The sequence below is a fragment of the Aptenodytes patagonicus genome, chromosome 9 (genome assembly GCF_965638725.1).
Source record: "Aptenodytes patagonicus chromosome 9, bAptPat1.pri.cur, whole genome shotgun sequence".
NCBI lineage: Eukaryota > Metazoa > Chordata > Aves > Sphenisciformes > Spheniscidae > Aptenodytes > Aptenodytes patagonicus.
The window spans coordinates 12,761,094-12,778,683 of NC_134957.1; the positions used below are offsets into that span (position 1 = coordinate 12,761,094).

The 17,590-nt window shown below is 45.3% G+C and overlaps 1 protein-coding gene across 2 annotated transcripts in view; it reads left to right on the forward strand.

Annotated features, from left to right (window-relative positions):
- LOC143164525 (gamma-aminobutyric acid receptor subunit beta-4) overlaps positions 1-17,590 on the forward strand; it is a 79,738-nt gene that overhangs the window by 27,165 nt on the left and 34,983 nt on the right. For both annotated transcript variants that reach the window (XM_076347209.1, XM_076347208.1), the window contains exon 3: positions 1,064-1,131. In XM_076347209.1, the coding sequence (XP_076203324.1) occupies positions 1,064-1,131 (68 nt within the window). The remainder of the gene's footprint in view (positions 1-1,063; positions 1,132-17,590) is intronic.

Sequence of the window (17,590 nt, forward strand, 5' to 3'; positions counted from 1 at the left end):
AGGAGGTTTTTTGCTGGTTTTGGTAGTGGATGTGTATCTCTGCAAACTGCTTTGTGGCTTAAACCCCACTGAAAGGGCTGTCCTGTTGCCTGGCTGTGGGAGCTGCTAGTCAGAGGGGCTTAGGCAGAGCTGGGTATGAATCTGGATCTAGCTGGGATGCCCACACATCTGGAAGATTTGGCTGAAATGGCTGGTTTCTGCCCTTACTCTACAGGTTTGTGGGAAGTAGTAATACAGCTCTTGCTGCGCTTGGGCAAGAGAGGGCAATAGGTCTGGCTGTGGCTGCCCTTGTGTGGTGTTTCTTCACAAGCTCATCTTGCATGCCGCAGTCAGTGGCACTTACTGCAGCATGAGGGTAGCTTGGTCACTGGGTAAGGGAATATCTGAATTTCCCAGCAAACCTGTGCACAGATGTCTACCACAGCTCTGTGGCTGCAGGCAAGAGGATGTGGAGTGATGTGTGCCCTGATGCCCATGGTAAAACGGAGAATCTGTTCTCTAATCCAAGCGCTGCTCTGCTCTGAAAAGCCACTATACAAATACTGCTTTCTCACTTCATGGATCTGGTCCCTCTACTTGTCTGGTATCTTGGGTATTAAAATTCACTTGGGGTTTTCAGACTGAGCATTCAGAGCTGACAGAGTGATGGAGGAGTGAGCTGGAATATCTTTCCTGCCCATGTGTTACATGGGCTTGATTGCTATGTTCTTTGTATGGTCAATCAGTAACACCTTATGCAAGCCCACTGGGAGCCTACTGATGGTCTCTGAAGGCATTATTTGGAATAACCAGAGATAATTGTATAACGAGGGGGTAATTAACTTCCAGGAATTAAAGAATCAAGCTTAGGCTGCACTACTCCTAGGGGTGAGTCTGTAAGGCTGGGAGTTAGAGAAATCTAGTCTTCTTTAATCATTTGAGCACATGTGACTTCGAAATCCTTGATACTTGGGGAATATGAGGCTGCTTCAAATCATATCCATGCATTTCTAGGCGATTCTTTAATAGCAGATAAGGGAGGAGGGCTTGAATGTGGTCCTAACCCAGTCCATTTGTGTTTCAGGTAACCCTGTCACAGTGGGAATGAGCATCCATATCTCCAGCATTGACCAGATCTCTGAAGTCAACATGGTAAGTTTGGAAAGGAAAAAAAAAAAGCCTAATAAACTGTTCTTCCATCTTCTGGTTGAGATGTGCTTCCAAGACAAGGGCTTCTTGGAGCCACCTGAGATCTCAGGGTGCACTTCTGAAAAGCAGGGTAGTCACATCGCTGCTTCCTTCACCTCCTACTACAGATCTTCCTTGCAGCTGGGAAGTTGTTGGAGGAAGAGTGACATTTGTCTGGTACTGAAAAAGTATTTTTTTTTCTGCTTTGGACACAGAATTTTGAGGGGTGATGGGAACTCTGATTTAAGACAGAATTCTTCCTCACTAAAGCATAAGGAATTCAAAGGTGATTTCTCCACATGTAGTGTGATGAAAAAGAAAATCAAACACTTAACTGGGCAATAAGAAATGAGTTGTTTTTTTTCCAGATGTCTTTTCTCAGCATACTGGTTTCAGTCCAAGCCTTACTCCTTCCACCCATTGAGTGGCCTGTGTCACTGGGACTGCCTGTTAGTTGTCTCCACAGCCTCAGCCCAGCCCTAGGCTGAAACAATACTGAACTCACTGAACTGGCATGTGGGATCTCTGTGGTGTACACCTACCCCTGCTGGTGGTACTTGTGATGTAGTTGGACATGCTGAAAGACTTCAGTGAAGTAGTTCACTTCCTAATGTGGGGTAAATTCTAGTAGGGTTAGTGTCTATACTGGCACACTGAAGTTTCCATGGTGTTATGTGTGAACATGTGGACGGAGGATCTCTGCTGGCGTCTCTGGAGCTAGTGGCATCTTATCCAGAGCAGATCCTCATCCCTTATCCTTCTGTGCTGGTTGCACAGCCACCTCTCCAAGCCGTTAATGCTTATGCCTTAAAAGAGTAGATGCAAGTTGTATTTTTCGGTTGACACAAAGGCAGCGGTGGCTTTACAGTCAGCCTGTGCCTGCCAAGTTGAAAAGCAGTGGGTTTTCGTGCTTGCTGGTGGTAATTTGGCATTTCTTTGGAGAACTGTACGGGAAAGGGAGGCATCTAATAGAGGTCTGTTTTTGGGTGGCATTCATAGACTGGAGCTTTTCATACCACTGAGAAGAAAAAATTTATCTGCTCAGATAGCAATGGTTTGGGGTGAAATTTGTTAATTATTTTGGTCATGGTTTGGGTACACATCCAGGCCTGTGCTATCTCTCTCTCAGAAGCCCTTAGCACCCAGCAGAGGACATGGATTGTGCTGATCATTGCCTAACCTTGCCTTCCTCCCTCCTGCCCAGAGGCTTTTCCTCCAAACTCCTCTCCTTACCAAGAGGCTGAGTGGAGTGGAAGGCTGGTGGGGACCTCCTGGCAGCAGCTGTCCTATTCCTCAGTTCCTGACCCATGCAGAAGAATCCTAGGCCAGTTTAGAGCTCTTGCTGTTCAAGTCAATTAAAACCTTGGTCTCCCAGTGCTCCTGTCCTATTTATCTGCTTCTGGACTCTCCTGCCCTGTTTCTGTGGCCCACCAGCTATTCTGCTGTTGCATGGTGGGAGGAGGGGAAATGAGACAATCTGACTAGTCGCTTTGGTTTCTAAACTGCTTGAAAATCCTGAATGCATATGTTGATATGACCCAGGATGAAGGGCCAACCATGAACCTTCAGGTTCTCATATGGAACAGTTTCTCTTGCAGACTTTCTGTTATCATCCCACCATTACTGTAATTATCTGCATGGCATGTTACACCTCAGTCTAGTAACATTGACACTGGACAGTGCGTACAATCAGAAATTCAGGTACAGACATATGTCCCCATTGCACTGGGTAGCTGTGCTTGAGATTAGGCTCAACTTAGAAGAGCCAGATGGCTTAACCTACCTTGATCTATATTGCCTGTCAGGGCAGAGCTCAACTTTGAGTCATCTCCTTTTCCGGTCTCAACTTGGATCTGAATTTTCCTATGTGGTGAACCAGCTGTCACCCTCCTTGCTAGAGCCAGCATGAAAAATCTGGGGTCTGGGCCTGTAGCTTAAGACCCCAGCTTGCACACACATAACTGGGAGGGAGTGAGGGTTTTGGTTCTCAGCTGACCTGTAACAACTGCCCTGATTTTCCTCTGTAGACTTGAGAAGGTAGCTGAGCACTGCAGAGGCTGGTTCAGGATGAATCTTCTGATGGAGATGTGTCCATGGACTGTAAAGGCTGATCAAGTGCTTTGTCATACACTTGCTGTGAGCAGCTGTGGCCAGGCATGCTGTGTCCTAGGCTAGTAGCCATTCTCCTAGCAACACTTTTCAACCCTTGCCATGTGAATGTGATGCTCTCCCCTCTCCGGTGAACACCTGTTTCCCTCTGCTGCAGGATGGCTGGGGCAAATGTGTATGCTCGGGGCTGGGGAGAAACAGCAACAATAATATCTCTGTGGGGTGCATGGGAGAGCAGGTTTCCTGGCATGGACCTTCATCCACATGCTGGTGTGGATCTTGCAGAAATTGGGCAGCACTATTGATGGACATTGAGTGTTTTGATGGTTGTGGTATGGCTGTAATCAGGCTGGGCACCAGGCACTGTCCATGCCATGCTCCTGTTTATATTGCAAAGGCATGTCACTTCTGGGCTTTTGATTATCCCTCCTGGCCCTGTTTGATGTGACAAGCATAATCTCCTGCCCATCCTTCCTACATATGTGGGGGTGGAGGAATAGGGACAAAGTGGCTATATGTGAGAACCTACTCAAGATCAAGATCTATAAGCACCACAGTGAAGCAGCTGCAAAAAGGGCTTAAAAAATCAGAACCATCTTAAAGAACAAACATTTAGGGAGCAGAAGAGTTCTCATGTGGTGTAAGTTTCCAGACTGAAGGGATTTTACGTGCATCATTCTTCTGTGTAACAGATGCCCCGGGGAAAGGGCTGTGTCTTACCCCTGCTCTGGACATAGATACTGGTAAGAAAAGCAAGGCATTTTTTGGCATCATGTGTGATTGGGAAAGGGACTGTGCAATGAATAAAAGGCACACAAGTGAAGCTGGGTTGTCATGGCAACCAGATAGCTTCTATTGTTCCACAAGGAGTGCTATTACTTACCGCCCCTTGTAGGATAATTAATCCTCAGACATCCTTTCGGGAACAGTGGCCCTGGTGCTGGGGCTGGGCAGGTTGAGGGAGCCCCCAGCTCTCCCATGCCTTTCCCTGGGACTCTTGGCATCTGCTGGCTGTGTGATGGTGGGGAACAAGTTCTGTCAGTGACTAGCCATTGCATGATTCAAAAAGTTGTTTTCCACAGGAGTCCAGCTGGATGCAGTGCTGTGGAGGAATACAGCTCCACCCACGATCTAAGGAGCACTCCTTTCCTTCACTCCCCTGGGAGTTGTATTCTCAAAATGATGTGGTGACATTTCAGTCCTGGAGGACACAGGGCTCTCTGCAAAGGCAACACAGTTATGTCTTTATGCTGGAAGTTCCCAGACACTGATATACAGAATGCTTTGCAGCTCCCTGCACATGTTATGTGTTTCCTGGTGCCTTACTATACAAAGGCGATGCATCTCCACCTCCTTGGGGGCCATGCCCAGATACTGTGCCATGGTACAGCTCTGAAGATGGAGTCATGCCAGGGTGCAGGATGTTCATAGGTACAGTGCTGGCTTTGTAATGATCTCCCAATGATGAGGGACCAAAACAACAGTCCTTATTTAAAAAAAAATGGCACCTTCTTGTTCATTGCAGCTGTTGCCTGTGTGTGGTCAGTGGTATTTTCAAGCTCACTTGCTAGAGTAATGCTTTATTACTGTGTACTCCTCTTAGCCCTGCTAAGCAACGCTGAGCTGCAGCCTCTGTTCTTGTCAGTGATTAGAAGGATTATTTGCTGAGCCGAGATCAGTGACATCAATTGAAATGCCTGTGAAAGGATGCTAGGGGCCAGGCCAAATATGTGTTGGGGAGGGCACATTTGACTGGCAAACCTTCTGGGAAGTGCTGATCCATGAAGATAAAAGGCCTAGCAGGAGTCTTTTCACACCCTGTATAAATTTGCAAGTTGGGGATTTAAAGGCAGGCTGAAAGGAGGAACGTCTTCATAATGATGTTCAGTAGCTCAGATGATCTGCAAAGAATGGAAGGATGATATCTCCTAGTTTTCCTTAACTTATCCAGCCCGTTTCCTTTATCTGGTAAATGCAATTTTGCTACAGGTGGTTGAATTGCAGTAAGCATGGAACAACATGCAGGTATTTATAGATGCTTGTTGGTGTATAGTGGTACTCGGACAGTGCTATGTTCAGACATCTTATTATGGTACCCAAGTTACTGAGGAGTCTAGCAGTACTTCTGACCCAGGAGAATGAAGAGCATTGGCAGCGTGGAGCTCGGTCACTCTGCAGCTGAAGCAGCATGCAGGTTTCTGTCCTTGTGGTACGTGGCCTGAATGCTGCCCAAAGTCGCTATCAGCTTAATGGTCTAGTTCAACCAACCTGCTTTGGTAGATCCAATTCGACGGTATCCAGTACCAATGGCTTCCGAAGGAGCTGAGTCTTCCCCCACTCCTGCATGTCCTTTCAGCTAAGGACTGGCTCATTCAGGGTATATTGTAGTTGCTGCATGGTGGGACTAGAGGCTAATACTTCCAACTGTAGCCTTCTCTCTCTCTCTAGGTAATCTTTGGGGACATATTTTTCTAGTACCAGACAGTTCAGACTCCCTTCAAGCATTAATGAACTATTTCAATAAGGAAAACAACCAGAAGTTTTGTATGCATTTGAAATAAGAGACGGTTACTCTTCATAACGCTTCAATTTTCCTGCCCTGTGATCTGTGCAGTCCTAAACCTGCTCCCTCCTGTGTATCTGCACACCGTAGACAGCTCGGAGCATCCAGCCGTTATAGTTGTGATTTCTTTGTGGCTCCTATAATTTATTCATCCCAAGATGCTCTTCTACATCTGCAATAACATTGTTTCAGTTTGTTATAGCACTAGCTTTAAAGTTTTATAAACCTGGTGACAAGTTGAAAAGTTACAAGAGGATTGTTGTAGAGGGCTAGTGTAAGAAACAAGGCTTCCAAATAGAAACGTTTGCAGGAATATAGATGTTAAAAGAATGATGCCTGTGCAATTGGCAATACCTTTTGCTGGGGGACAGTCTGCAGTGCAGATAGGTTACAGGTTGGTGCAGGATGCTTGGCAAAGCTGACCTTGATGCTTTGCTTCATTGCCTCCTGCTCCCTACTCCTGTATCACCTGTTGCTACACTGCTGTCTTGTCAGAGTGGTTGCACTTGCACTGGCATACTGCACTGGATCTCTTGGGGGTTATGGAAGGAAGCATCATGTCTGCTATTTCCCAACTTCCTGAAGCTTGCTTGAAAAGCAAGCTGTCTAGTTTGGCAAAGAAGTTTTCCCTGTTCATGAGAGATGTAAAGCGTGTCCCAAGACAGCAATGAGCTGCAAGGGTTTTAAATTGGCTTTTAACCCAAAAGAGAGTGGATCAGGTTGTGTGTAAGGATGTTCTTGACCAGGACGGTTCATCTTACAACCTGTTATGCCATCATCAGTGGGGCATCACTCTTCTCACTACGTCAAATATTCCATCTATTAGGCATGCTTGAAATAGCCTTTGTAGTGGAATCTGTCCTGATCAGGCTTTGCAGTTCTGTTTTCACTGGAGTATGAATATACACTGACTAGCTGAATCTCAGTTTCAGTGTAACCCATGCACAGTAATATATGTGCTTGACTCTGCTGTATGCTGGGTGTAGCTGATGAAAGAAGGCAGTGTGGATGGCTAGGCTCCATACAAGGGGCTTTTTTTGGTACACAGCACAGCAGCTTCTTAGGCTGTACGTTCTCCTGGTCAGAACTCTTGACCTTTGGGCCCTTTCAGGAAAGGGGAAGGGAAAGGCAGGAAAATGTATATCCATGTGGGATCGCTGATCTGGATGCATGATGTCCAATCCATTCTCAAACTGTTCCGACAGTCAAATTATGTATGCAAAACCCTGGTTTCCTTGGGGCCGATGCAGCTTTGGCAGTAGCCTTTGAGGACTGTTAGCAGACCCTCAGCCTGCAATAATGGACAGAAACAACTTTGCTGCAATATGCCCCTGAAAAGGATTTTCCATTGGTATAGATGTCTTGAGCTTTAAAAAACAAGATTTTTAAGAGGAGGTTTCTACTATTATACTGTACCTTATACTACCATATAGTCTCTTCAAATATATCAGTGTTTTTCTTATTCTTAACTGAAAGTGTCCTGTTTTGTTGCCATCTCTTTTCAATGGATAAATGACATACAGATATTTCCCAGTCAGTCTATTTTATGTCCCTGGATATCCAAAGGTTTTAAAAAAGCAAAGGTTAAAGCATTTAAATCCTACAGTCAGAGGTTTCTGGAGTTATATGCTATGAGATACAAGTATGACATGACACTCCAGTGCTGTACATGTTTCCCTGTAGCCTAGGGTACCTCCAGCCCTGTGACACTGTGGTATCTAAACTGAGAGTGTGTGTGTACATTACATCTTGGTATTTAAGGCTGCTGAATATTGAAGACTGCCAAAATATGGTAAAACTAAGAGGCAGCTTTGGTGCTGGGCTAATGATGGTGTGCTGTAATAGTACTGCGGGGGCTGTAGTCCTGTTGGATTGCTGTGGGCTCCTGGGATGGTAATGTTGCAGGTAGCAGAAGATGCTGTGGGGCCTCAGTGCTGGAGAAGGGCCACATCCTACCAGCATGGCATGGTAAGAATGGTGCAGCTCTGACTTAGGGTGAGATATCCCTAGGCTCTGTGCTGGCATGGTCAGGTAGGGATTATGTGCTTTTTTCACATGCTAGGGGCTTCTGTGTGCTGTGATTTAAACTAAGGTATTGCAAATATGCATCTGAGATGGAAGGTTTCTTCAGAGCTGGCAAGTGTCTGTGCCTTCCTCTGCCGATGATTGCTTCAGTACAACTTAGGTCATGCAGCTATTGTCACTTCAAGTCCTGGTGTGCAGGGCTGCAATGCATTGGATGGCTGTTTGCTTAGGAAATCAAACAGTGGCAGTTCTGTACATGGGAAACAGCATTTTCATGAAGGGGAGAGTTACCAGGGGATGCAAAGGGCAGTCCTGCACAATGATTGTGTGCAGTGTCCTGTGCACACTGCCATCAGTTACGTATAGTCACCTTGGTGGCCTTCTCACGTCTCTGCTTCTCCAGCAATAGGAAGTAGCTTGTGCATAAACACAACCACTTCACTAGCTGAAGGAAAGCAACAGCATCTTGATGCTTTTTCCTTCTGCTAGAGAGATGTTTGGAGAAATAAAAGATGGTTGTAGTGGGGTGGAGAGTAACCTCCAAACCACTCTAGACATAGCAGCTTTGAGCTGGTCTCTTTTGCAGGCAGGAGGTACAACTGCCTGCTCTGTGGCTCATCTAGATAGATAGTAAGAGTAGAAATCTACTGAACTCCTAGAAACATCTTTGCAACAAAGCAGATGTCAGGGACCCATCTTATCTGCCATTGCTAGATTTGAGGTTACTTTTGTCTGTCCTTGCAGTGGTGACATCCTGTGACTGCTGAGGCTCAGGGTGACTTTCATCAGCACTGATACAGTCTAAAAAGTCAAGAATCAGATGTGGATATCTGCTCACACCACATTATGCTTTTCTTTAACAGAAATCCCACTAATTGTGCTTAAAGATCCCTTCGACTAAGGTAGTGTGTGAGGACAAGTAAAGCATCTGGCCTCAAGGGTGCTCTGCAGTGTTATGGTATGGGGGAGTGGATGCTCAAGTTTAAACAGGCAGTGTTCCCCTTTCTGCCCAAAAGACAGGGATGGTCCTTCCACAAGAGGGTGGGGTTCTTGTACAAAATAGTTGAGAATAAAGCAAACTTGTGAAGGGACCTGAAGTACTCCCCATTCATTGGTTCTGAAATTGGTTGCAAAGAGATTGTCCCGGCTTAAGAACTAGAAAATAGGTCAGTGTGACTCATATGTCAATATTTACTGCATTTATGGCAACTTGTAGAAGGGAAAAATCTTATTTGTCTTCCATAATATTTCATAGATTATCCCATTCCCATGACAAATTTCTCCCTATGCCCTTGGTCCTGGTGTTGCTTGACTGCAGAGTCAGCCCAGTAAATTCACTACATCTTAGAGTCAAGTTGCTAAGTAACAACCCAAAGATCACCATACAGTCTCTTCAAATGCTGTGGCCAGCTGAAAGCTAGGATATGCACAAAGCACCAGCAATTCCTTCTGAGACAGAAGTCTCAAGGACTCTGTGCATGTGTAGCAGAGAGCAGCCTGGTAAAGCAGCAGTCCTTCCAGGTCCCTGCCACTGTATTGCCTGGGGGTGTCCTGAAAGGGGACAGCTTTATTGCTTGCCCTATAAAGGGGTCTCCTATGCTTGTGCTGAAGGGCTCTGATGTTTTGAACATTAATGATGTCCTTGAATGAAATACTTTTGTTGGCTGAATTGCATGGTTTTGCCATGTACATAGATCAGTAAATGGTGAACTGTGGAAACCTGGCTGAAACAAGCTCTCAGTGGAAGAAAGACTGTGAACTGCTGGACTAGAGAATGACTCTCTGCCCCTGAGGCTTTCTATTCTACCCTGCTGGTTTCTTCCTAGGGGTCTTGTAGCATTCACATATCTCAATGGGAGAGTTTGCAGAAAGCTCTTTGCATAACTGGAAATTCTTGGTTATGGGAAAGCTGTTGGGTAGATTGGCTGATTCCTAGCCTAGACTTTGGGTTTTGCAGCACGAATAAAATGTGGTGGCAAAGCTTGTTAAAAATTATTCCCCCCATGCATCTTTCCATGATGCTGTTATCCCTAAGGAGCAGCTCTGCAAGTCCTCCAGTATGACAAGTTCAAGCCTCAGGAGGGCTGAGTCAACCCTGCTCCAGTACTGAGAAACAGAGTTCACGTTTTGCTCACTAGGCGATTTCCCAAATGAGAACATTTCTGTGCTCTCACTGAAGAGGCTAAGTTCACTCTGCATTTTGTAGGTGACTCCATGCCATGGCAAGAGAGAAGTCATATTGGAGAGGATGAGAGTCCATGGCTATATAGTTTGCAGCATGCTTTCAGCTGAACAGTGCAATGTATTGCAGTGCTCCATCTGTTCCTGTATCAGCCAAGTTATCTTTAGATCTGAACATGTCAGTGTTGTATGGTGGTGGTATGAACCACTTCAGCTTGCACCCCAGCATTCCTGTAGTAGTTAGAATTGCTACTGCGGAAAACTTTGCCCAGGATAAAAATGTCTTTTTTTCTGCTTAGTTTTTATTCAGGTTTTTACACAGGCAGAACTCCCACAGCCTTTTTATATATTTTTATATATATATTAAAAAGCCGTCTGTGTTTGAGAGCAATGTTCCAAACTGCCACCTGTTTCAACAGCAATGCTGCAGCATTGGAGAGGATTACTGCAGAATGCTGAAGTATCTTCCCACAAGTGAAAGCTTCATCTGGTTTGATTGAAAACCAGATTAGATCTTGAGAATCTGACCTTCTGACATCCTGTCATATATATGTTTAAAGCATCTAGCAATAGAGAGTGTATGTGCGCAAGAATGCCAGCACCTCAATATAGAACCTAGCTCCAACTACAAGTGCGTGCGTGTCGTGTTGCTATTTGAATATGTAAATAAATGGGGCTATATATAGCTCTATGTTATGTACATGTTAAGTGAAGGTGGCAGATAGGACAGCTGAATAGCTTTGCTGTTTCTGAATGCTGGTAGAGGCTCCCTGCATGCTCCCTACATCTCTCGTGCTTGCTCCTACACTTCTCAGCCTTTCTGCTATTGCATTTTTCAGGTCTCTGGAGAAGATCGTGTGTGGGGACAGGAGTTGTTAGTATTCTGAGTCTGTGCTGAGTTGCTAGGCTACAGAGAAAAATGAACATTCAAGGAAAAGGGATGGTAAAAGGAAGAGGATCTGCTGAGCTGTTTGGAGATCCAGAAAGGTCCTCTAGTCAGATGAAAGGGATCACTTTAGGGAAGGAGGGTGTGCATGCATGTGGGATGAAATGTGGGCAGTCCCCGCTGCCCTGACACAAGCGGAGTCTCAGGCCAACTCCAGCCAGAAAAATGGCAGAGGAGGGAGTAAAAGGCAAGATCCACTGGCCCCTTCCATGTCACTGCTTGCAAGGTGAGCACAGCTGGCCTCCTACTGTCTGTGCCAGGGTGCAGTGGGACACCAGGCTGGAGTATGCCCTCTTATACATCCTTTGCCCCTCTTTACAAGGTGCACTGAGCTCCCATCTGAGGCTCTAGTGAAGAGGGAAGCAAACCCAAAACATACTCACTGCTTACAGATTGGACCTCATCTCCCTTTTCCACTGCAGCAACCTGCTACCACAGTATCTCCTTTAACTTCACTGTGACTGCAGGGCAAGGCAGCCTGTGACTTGTATCTCCCTGTCCATCCCCTTTGATGCATTCCTAGGTCATGGATATGCTAAGTATTGACCCTTTTATCCATCAAGAGTTTGCAACTAAGGTTCAAGGGGACTTGAGGTTTTACAGGAGCTCACAAGCTCCTGTCCGAGCCTAGTTTTCCTGAGTCCCAGTCTAGTTCCTGAACACAAACCCTCTTCCTTTTCAGCTGTTCCCCCAATAAATGAGTGTCAGGTATTTAGCTGTACGGGTTGTGAGCCATCAGAACTACCAGGTGCCTTGTGTTCCACTCTTCTGGAAGGATGGCTTTTTCCTGTGCTTCTGTTCCTGTCTGCAAGATTTCTGTTCCCTCTCAATATTACTGGTTGTATCAGAACCCTCAGAAAAATTAAACAGTGCCTTTGGGTATTTTTATTATCTGGATACTTTATTTACTGAGCTCACATGGGCTCCCTGCCAATAACTTTCAGCCAGCTCTGCAAACAGAGCTCCTTGGCTCCAGGACTGTTGGTCCTGGTACTGCAGAGAGCACTCACTCAGCATGGACAGAGACTGCAGCTTGTTCCCCGCCATCCAGTTGGCTGTGAAGTCGAAGTCTGCTTGCTTGTGGACCTCCACAGCCTGCTGAAATCTCCTTTATCTTCATGCACCCTGTAATAAGCTTGACTTGTTCAGCAGAATCAGGAGTGTTTCATACAGCTGCATTTTGAATGCTATTGTCATTTAACTACACTGCACCCGTCCATCAGGTTTATGATCCTGCAGACAAGACTTGGATTGCTAAAGTTGAAGAACGATAGCATGGGCCATATTGTGTGCACTGCTGCTGGTGTCAGCCTGGACTGGTTCCCTTGGCTTTACTCTGGCACGACCAAGGGCAGACTAACCCATGGATGGAGGCAGAGGTAGACTAAATCCATGATGATACACTGTCTGGTCAGTACCCTTGACAGTAGAAATTGTTTCCTAGAACCAGATCAGTTGATACTCCTGTACTTTTTGGTGGTCCCAGCATGACTACACAGTGCTCTGTTCACACCACAGTTGAGACAGTTGATTGCTAGCCCTTTTCTCTAACAATAACTCAATCTTACTGAGTTTGTCAACTTAGGGGCCACAGATATGGCTATGCAGAATATTCATATGTAGAAGCAGTCACCCCAGATATAGAAGTGGGTTTCTGTGTGCAGGAGTCTTGGGGTTTTCAAGTGCAATAGTTTGCATCCAGTTTGCTTGGCCTTGTTGAAAAGTAGGCCTTGTTTTTCAAATCACAGAGCTACCATCCTCTACCCTTAGGAGACCACTTTTGACCTAACTGAACCCTATTGCCAGAAATACGTTCTGCTCTTCTGCATTTCACCATCTTATCTGCTTACTCCCAGCTATGCTACCTACGTGATAAAGCTTTGCTTTCTACAGTAAATCTAACCTTTTGGTCAAGCCAATCTGTGCTAGCCTAGTTGAGGTGATTGTTCCACCCAGGACATGTTAGTCGTCTTATATCATTTAAAGGATTTGTTTGCCTCTGGCTGCCTCCTGGGAAATGACATTTTTGTGGCAGATTGCGGAACCTGGAATATCAAACCTTCCTTCTCTAAGTTAAAACAGCGTCTTTAAAGCACTGTGTGCCTTGATATTGTTGCAGAGAGCCGGATGGTTTCAGTGCTCAGAGCTGTATATACAGCATTTTATTCTGCCATGCAGAGTAGTAATATTGTTTCATTCGTAATGTGATTCCCTACTTATATGCAGCCCCAAACTGCATTGGTGGTCTTGGCTGCCACAAGCTCTATTTAATTTCTTTTCCCCAGGGAGAAAAAGTCATTTCTGTTCATTACACACTTAACACTTTCCTAGAGTTGTGGGGATCCCAAGCTGCAGCATGGAGGCAAGTTAGCATCAGTGTCTTATTTTTACAGATAAGAGAAAATGAGGCATAGGTGAAAGTGCTCAAAGTCTCCTACAGAATTATCATTGACTGAGCCAAAATTGATACCCAGGGGTGTTTTCTAGAGTACCTAATTCCAAGGGGCTACTAAGCCCCTTAACATCTTTAATTCTGCATTCCTCCAGCCTTTCTTCCCTGTGATCTCTACTAGTCAGTGTCTATGTGGAGGGCTGCAGAACCTCTCCTGTTTGGGGTAGAGTCTGACTGGATTGGTGTCCAGTAAAACTCTTGCAAGGTGAAGAGGATGTTTCATTTAAATATAAAAAAGGTACAAAGGAGTGAAGAGTTCTGGGAATGTTTTGGAGAAATTACATTTTTCCGTTACCAGGTTGCTCCTGCTAGAAAGCCTATTGAGTTTTAACCACTTGAAGTGAGTATCTCAGCAAGCAAGAGGTAAAAAGTCACTACAGGGTGAAAATTCTCTGAGGATACATGCAGAGGCTGTGAAGCCCCTTTGAAAAGGTCTGGTCTTCCAGCATCACCTTTCCTGTGGTGTAATCCAGTTTTCCCCCATCCTTCTGAGGGCTTTAGAAACTGATATCTTCACTAGTCACTGTTCAAATGTCTGACTCTAATTTAATTTACTTTAAGAGGCTAGTTGTTGCATGTTTAATTAAATACAAAGTGATTATTAAAAACATTTTTGAGCTTTAATGGTTGTATATTAGATATGCCCATATGAGTATGCATGGCACTGGCAACGCATGCTGTAAGGCAGTAGGGTAGTGCTGGGAAAGTATGAAAAGATGAGTTGGGAGAAGCTAGGTGGGAGAGGGGAGGAGAAGAGATGGGATACAGGCACCAGCACTGTCCCGTGGCTTGTAGGTGTGCAGAAGGCAGTTGTGTAGCATACCAGATTAGTGCCTGCAAACAGTGGAAGGTAGAGTTGGCCTTTCTGAAAGCACCCTGTTTTCCTGTCATGGGTCAGCAGAAACCTATGGCAGCATAATCTGTTTTAAATTACCAAGTACTTCAAACCAGAAAGCTTGTTGTAATGTAAGCATGCCCTCGGACTCCCTTTCCCAGCTGTGCAATGCATGATCATAACACTTCTCTGAGACTCCACAGAGAGTGCATTAATTCTTGTGTGTCTCACACTGTGGTAATGGGTGACCTTGTGCATACCTAGAGAGAGGTTAAGAGAATCAACAAAAGGGGCTAGGTTAAGATTTTGTCTTAAATAAATATGGTAAGAGAGAAGGGATTTGGGAAGACTTGATGAAGCATTTGGAGACATCTGATGCACTAGCAGAACATAGATGTAAGCAATAAGCCTTTAAGGATCCCCAGGAGGGGGAAGAACCCGTTATCTGCACTGTCTGAGACCCATGTCATTCCTGAGACAGACTTCACTTGGGAAAACATACATCATACTTCTTGTGGAGGGGGGGCGGGTCAGCTTGCTGCCCTCCCTGCACTATCTCAAGCCAGTCACCCCTCTAACTTGCCATCTTCCTGGAAGAAATTACTCAGTTGGGGACTTGCTGCCTGAGCTCCCTCCTTGTTTAAGTGAGCATCTTACCTGGTTTTAGCTCTCCTGGTACTACAATGAGTCCTTACCGGTTCCCAGCCCATCTATCAGTGAGAAGATAGTGTAAGCACCACCCCTTTGACTTTCTGCCTGAAAACTGGTCAAATTCATGCATCACCTTTTTCTGAACTTAATGTGTGGCCTTGCTTCTCTGGCCTTAGTTGGCTGTCTGGACAAAGCATGCCCTTCTGTGCTGGTTTGGCATGGGAAGGTATAGGAACCAAAAATTAGTTTGACTGTTTCTCATTAAGTGGTTCCTCTCTGGGAAAGACAATTTCTCAAGTTATGATAAGGTTTGGAGTGAAAGCTAGCTGGTGATGCAGAAATGGGAACGTATAACAACCCTGCTTTTGTGGGTAGAATGCGCTCCGGGTTTTGCCCAGCTACTAGTTTATGGGGAGTGAAGAGACTAGACCAGCAGAAATGGTATGCAGTAGCTCACAGATTTTATGGCTTAAGAATAGAAACTGCCTGGCATTGTTTTCTAAGAGCTTGCCTAAGGAAGATGTCATGCTGCAGGTGGTGATTTTGGGATTGCTGCCTGTAATACTGAGCAAGGTTGCTGTTTTGCATGTGCTCATAGAGCAGGTGATACTCATTCCTGTGCCCATCAGTTCTGGCTTTCTCCTCTTGACTTCTGCTTCCAGCATGACTGGGGCTGTTAAGCAGATGACATGTGGTGCTGCCTCCTGCTTAGATAGGGCATTGATATACAGGCTCAGAAGTCTGAAAAGCCTTGTCATGGGCAGATCCCTTTTGGCTTAGGACCCAGCTATCTTACAGCTGCAGGACCAGCACCAGTCCAGGTGCTGCAGGGATAGGGCATGACAGGAAAGAAATAGGGCAACAAAGTGACACTTTACTTGCACACCCCTAGTTGTTGAGGATATAGCTGATATCTGTCCCAGTTTCTGGACATGCATTCAGCAATTAAACACATGCAAATTACTACAAAAGTAGATCAGATTAGTGAGGGGAACATCTCCATGCAAAGTACTTCTCAGGTCCTAGAGAAAATGAGTTCAAGAGCACAAAGACCTCCAGCACAGAAGGGCATAGAGCATATCCTAGAAGCCAACACATTCCTGTCCCCTTGCATTACTGGCAGAGAGATTGCAGGTGGAAGGTGCTCTTCCTGATCTCCAAGTCAGTGCTGACATCTGGTTATTCAGAAACAGGGGAGGTGGAAAGAGATTGTGGCTTTCTCACCTGCTAAGCTGAAATGCAGGGAGAAGAGCAGTATCTAAAATAGTTGTCACTTTATGTAGAACAGTTGTCATGCAGAACTTCGGACTTGTAAACTGGGCACTGGCTTGCACCAAAAGAGAAATTAAAAGCAGCATTTTGGCAAAGTACTCTCCCCATGAAAAGTACAGTAAGTACAAGAGCTGCTGCCTCCTGCCCTAAGCAAAGGTGAGAGTCTGAACAGACTTTGTGCTGTCTTAGAGCTGGAAGGACTGCTTTCAGGTATTTACTTATGTCATATTAACTGGTGCTCATTAAGGTCTGGGACCCATTGATTTATCTCTGTGGAAATGGACAATCCTTTATGAGGGCAAAGTAATTTTCTTAAACAAGCTTGCTAAGGAAGAACCATGGCCGTCTTGCTCTGTCCTTCATGTATTCTCCTGTATGTTTTACACTGCTCCAATTCTTTGCAACTGATTGCAGGCATATCCTGTCTCCTCCCCTTAAAAATAATTCCTCTTATTTCCCCTACCCCCTCCTTAAAATGAAACATACTTGAGGACTACTTTGTCCTTTAATTTCTCTCCCAAGAATGATGGGAACAGGAGCCGGTGTTTAATCATCAAAGAAGTTGAAGCCAACAGACTGTTCATTAGTCTCTGGCAGTGGCAGCTTGGTTTTTACTAAGTCAGATGTTCCATTTTTCTCCCTCTTTCTGGAGCATCTTGGCTTTCCTAGTGTTCTTTTGTGATCTTGGACAAGGACACCATATGTCATTTCCTTATATGGGGAAGGACTTTTATTTGGTCACTTCTCCAAAAGGAGGTGCTTTATCAAAGTCAGGGTGGAGCGGAAATGGGGGAAAAGTCAAGTGGCACAGCTAGTGCTAGAGGCAAGTTGCAAAACCTCCTTTATCCCTCATGCCCAAAGTCATGAAGCAGCAGAAGAGCAGTGTGCACTCTCCCCTGCAGAAATGTTACTGCTTCTAGTACCTTACAAGTGCTTGGTGAAACACAACCTCCACTAGCAGCCTGGAATAGTCACCTTACCTTTCGGAGGGGCTTTGAAAGTGATCTGAGTCATTTGTCATCCACAAAAATTGACTAGGCACAGGAGACATCCATGTTGCCAGAAATACTGTATTCCGAGCAAAGATTTGACCTTTTCACATACATTATTCCCTCCATTTCTAATCCCGGCTTCTGAGTCTAGTGTAGCTCCCAATGAGCATGCACAATTCTGCCTCTGGACAAGTTTAGTACTGGGGACTCTATAGGTCACAGCACAAAGAAAAATGATCTGACCCAACCTGCCAATGATCTGCATCTTCCAGGAGCTGTGCTAAGGGTTTATGAAGCAGCCTGCCTGGGAGGGATGCTTCTGGTGACTTTCTGTTGGAAGATGGATCTTCTGCCTTGCAGCACGGAGGCTCTGTGTCCTTGGGCTATTCTTTCCTGT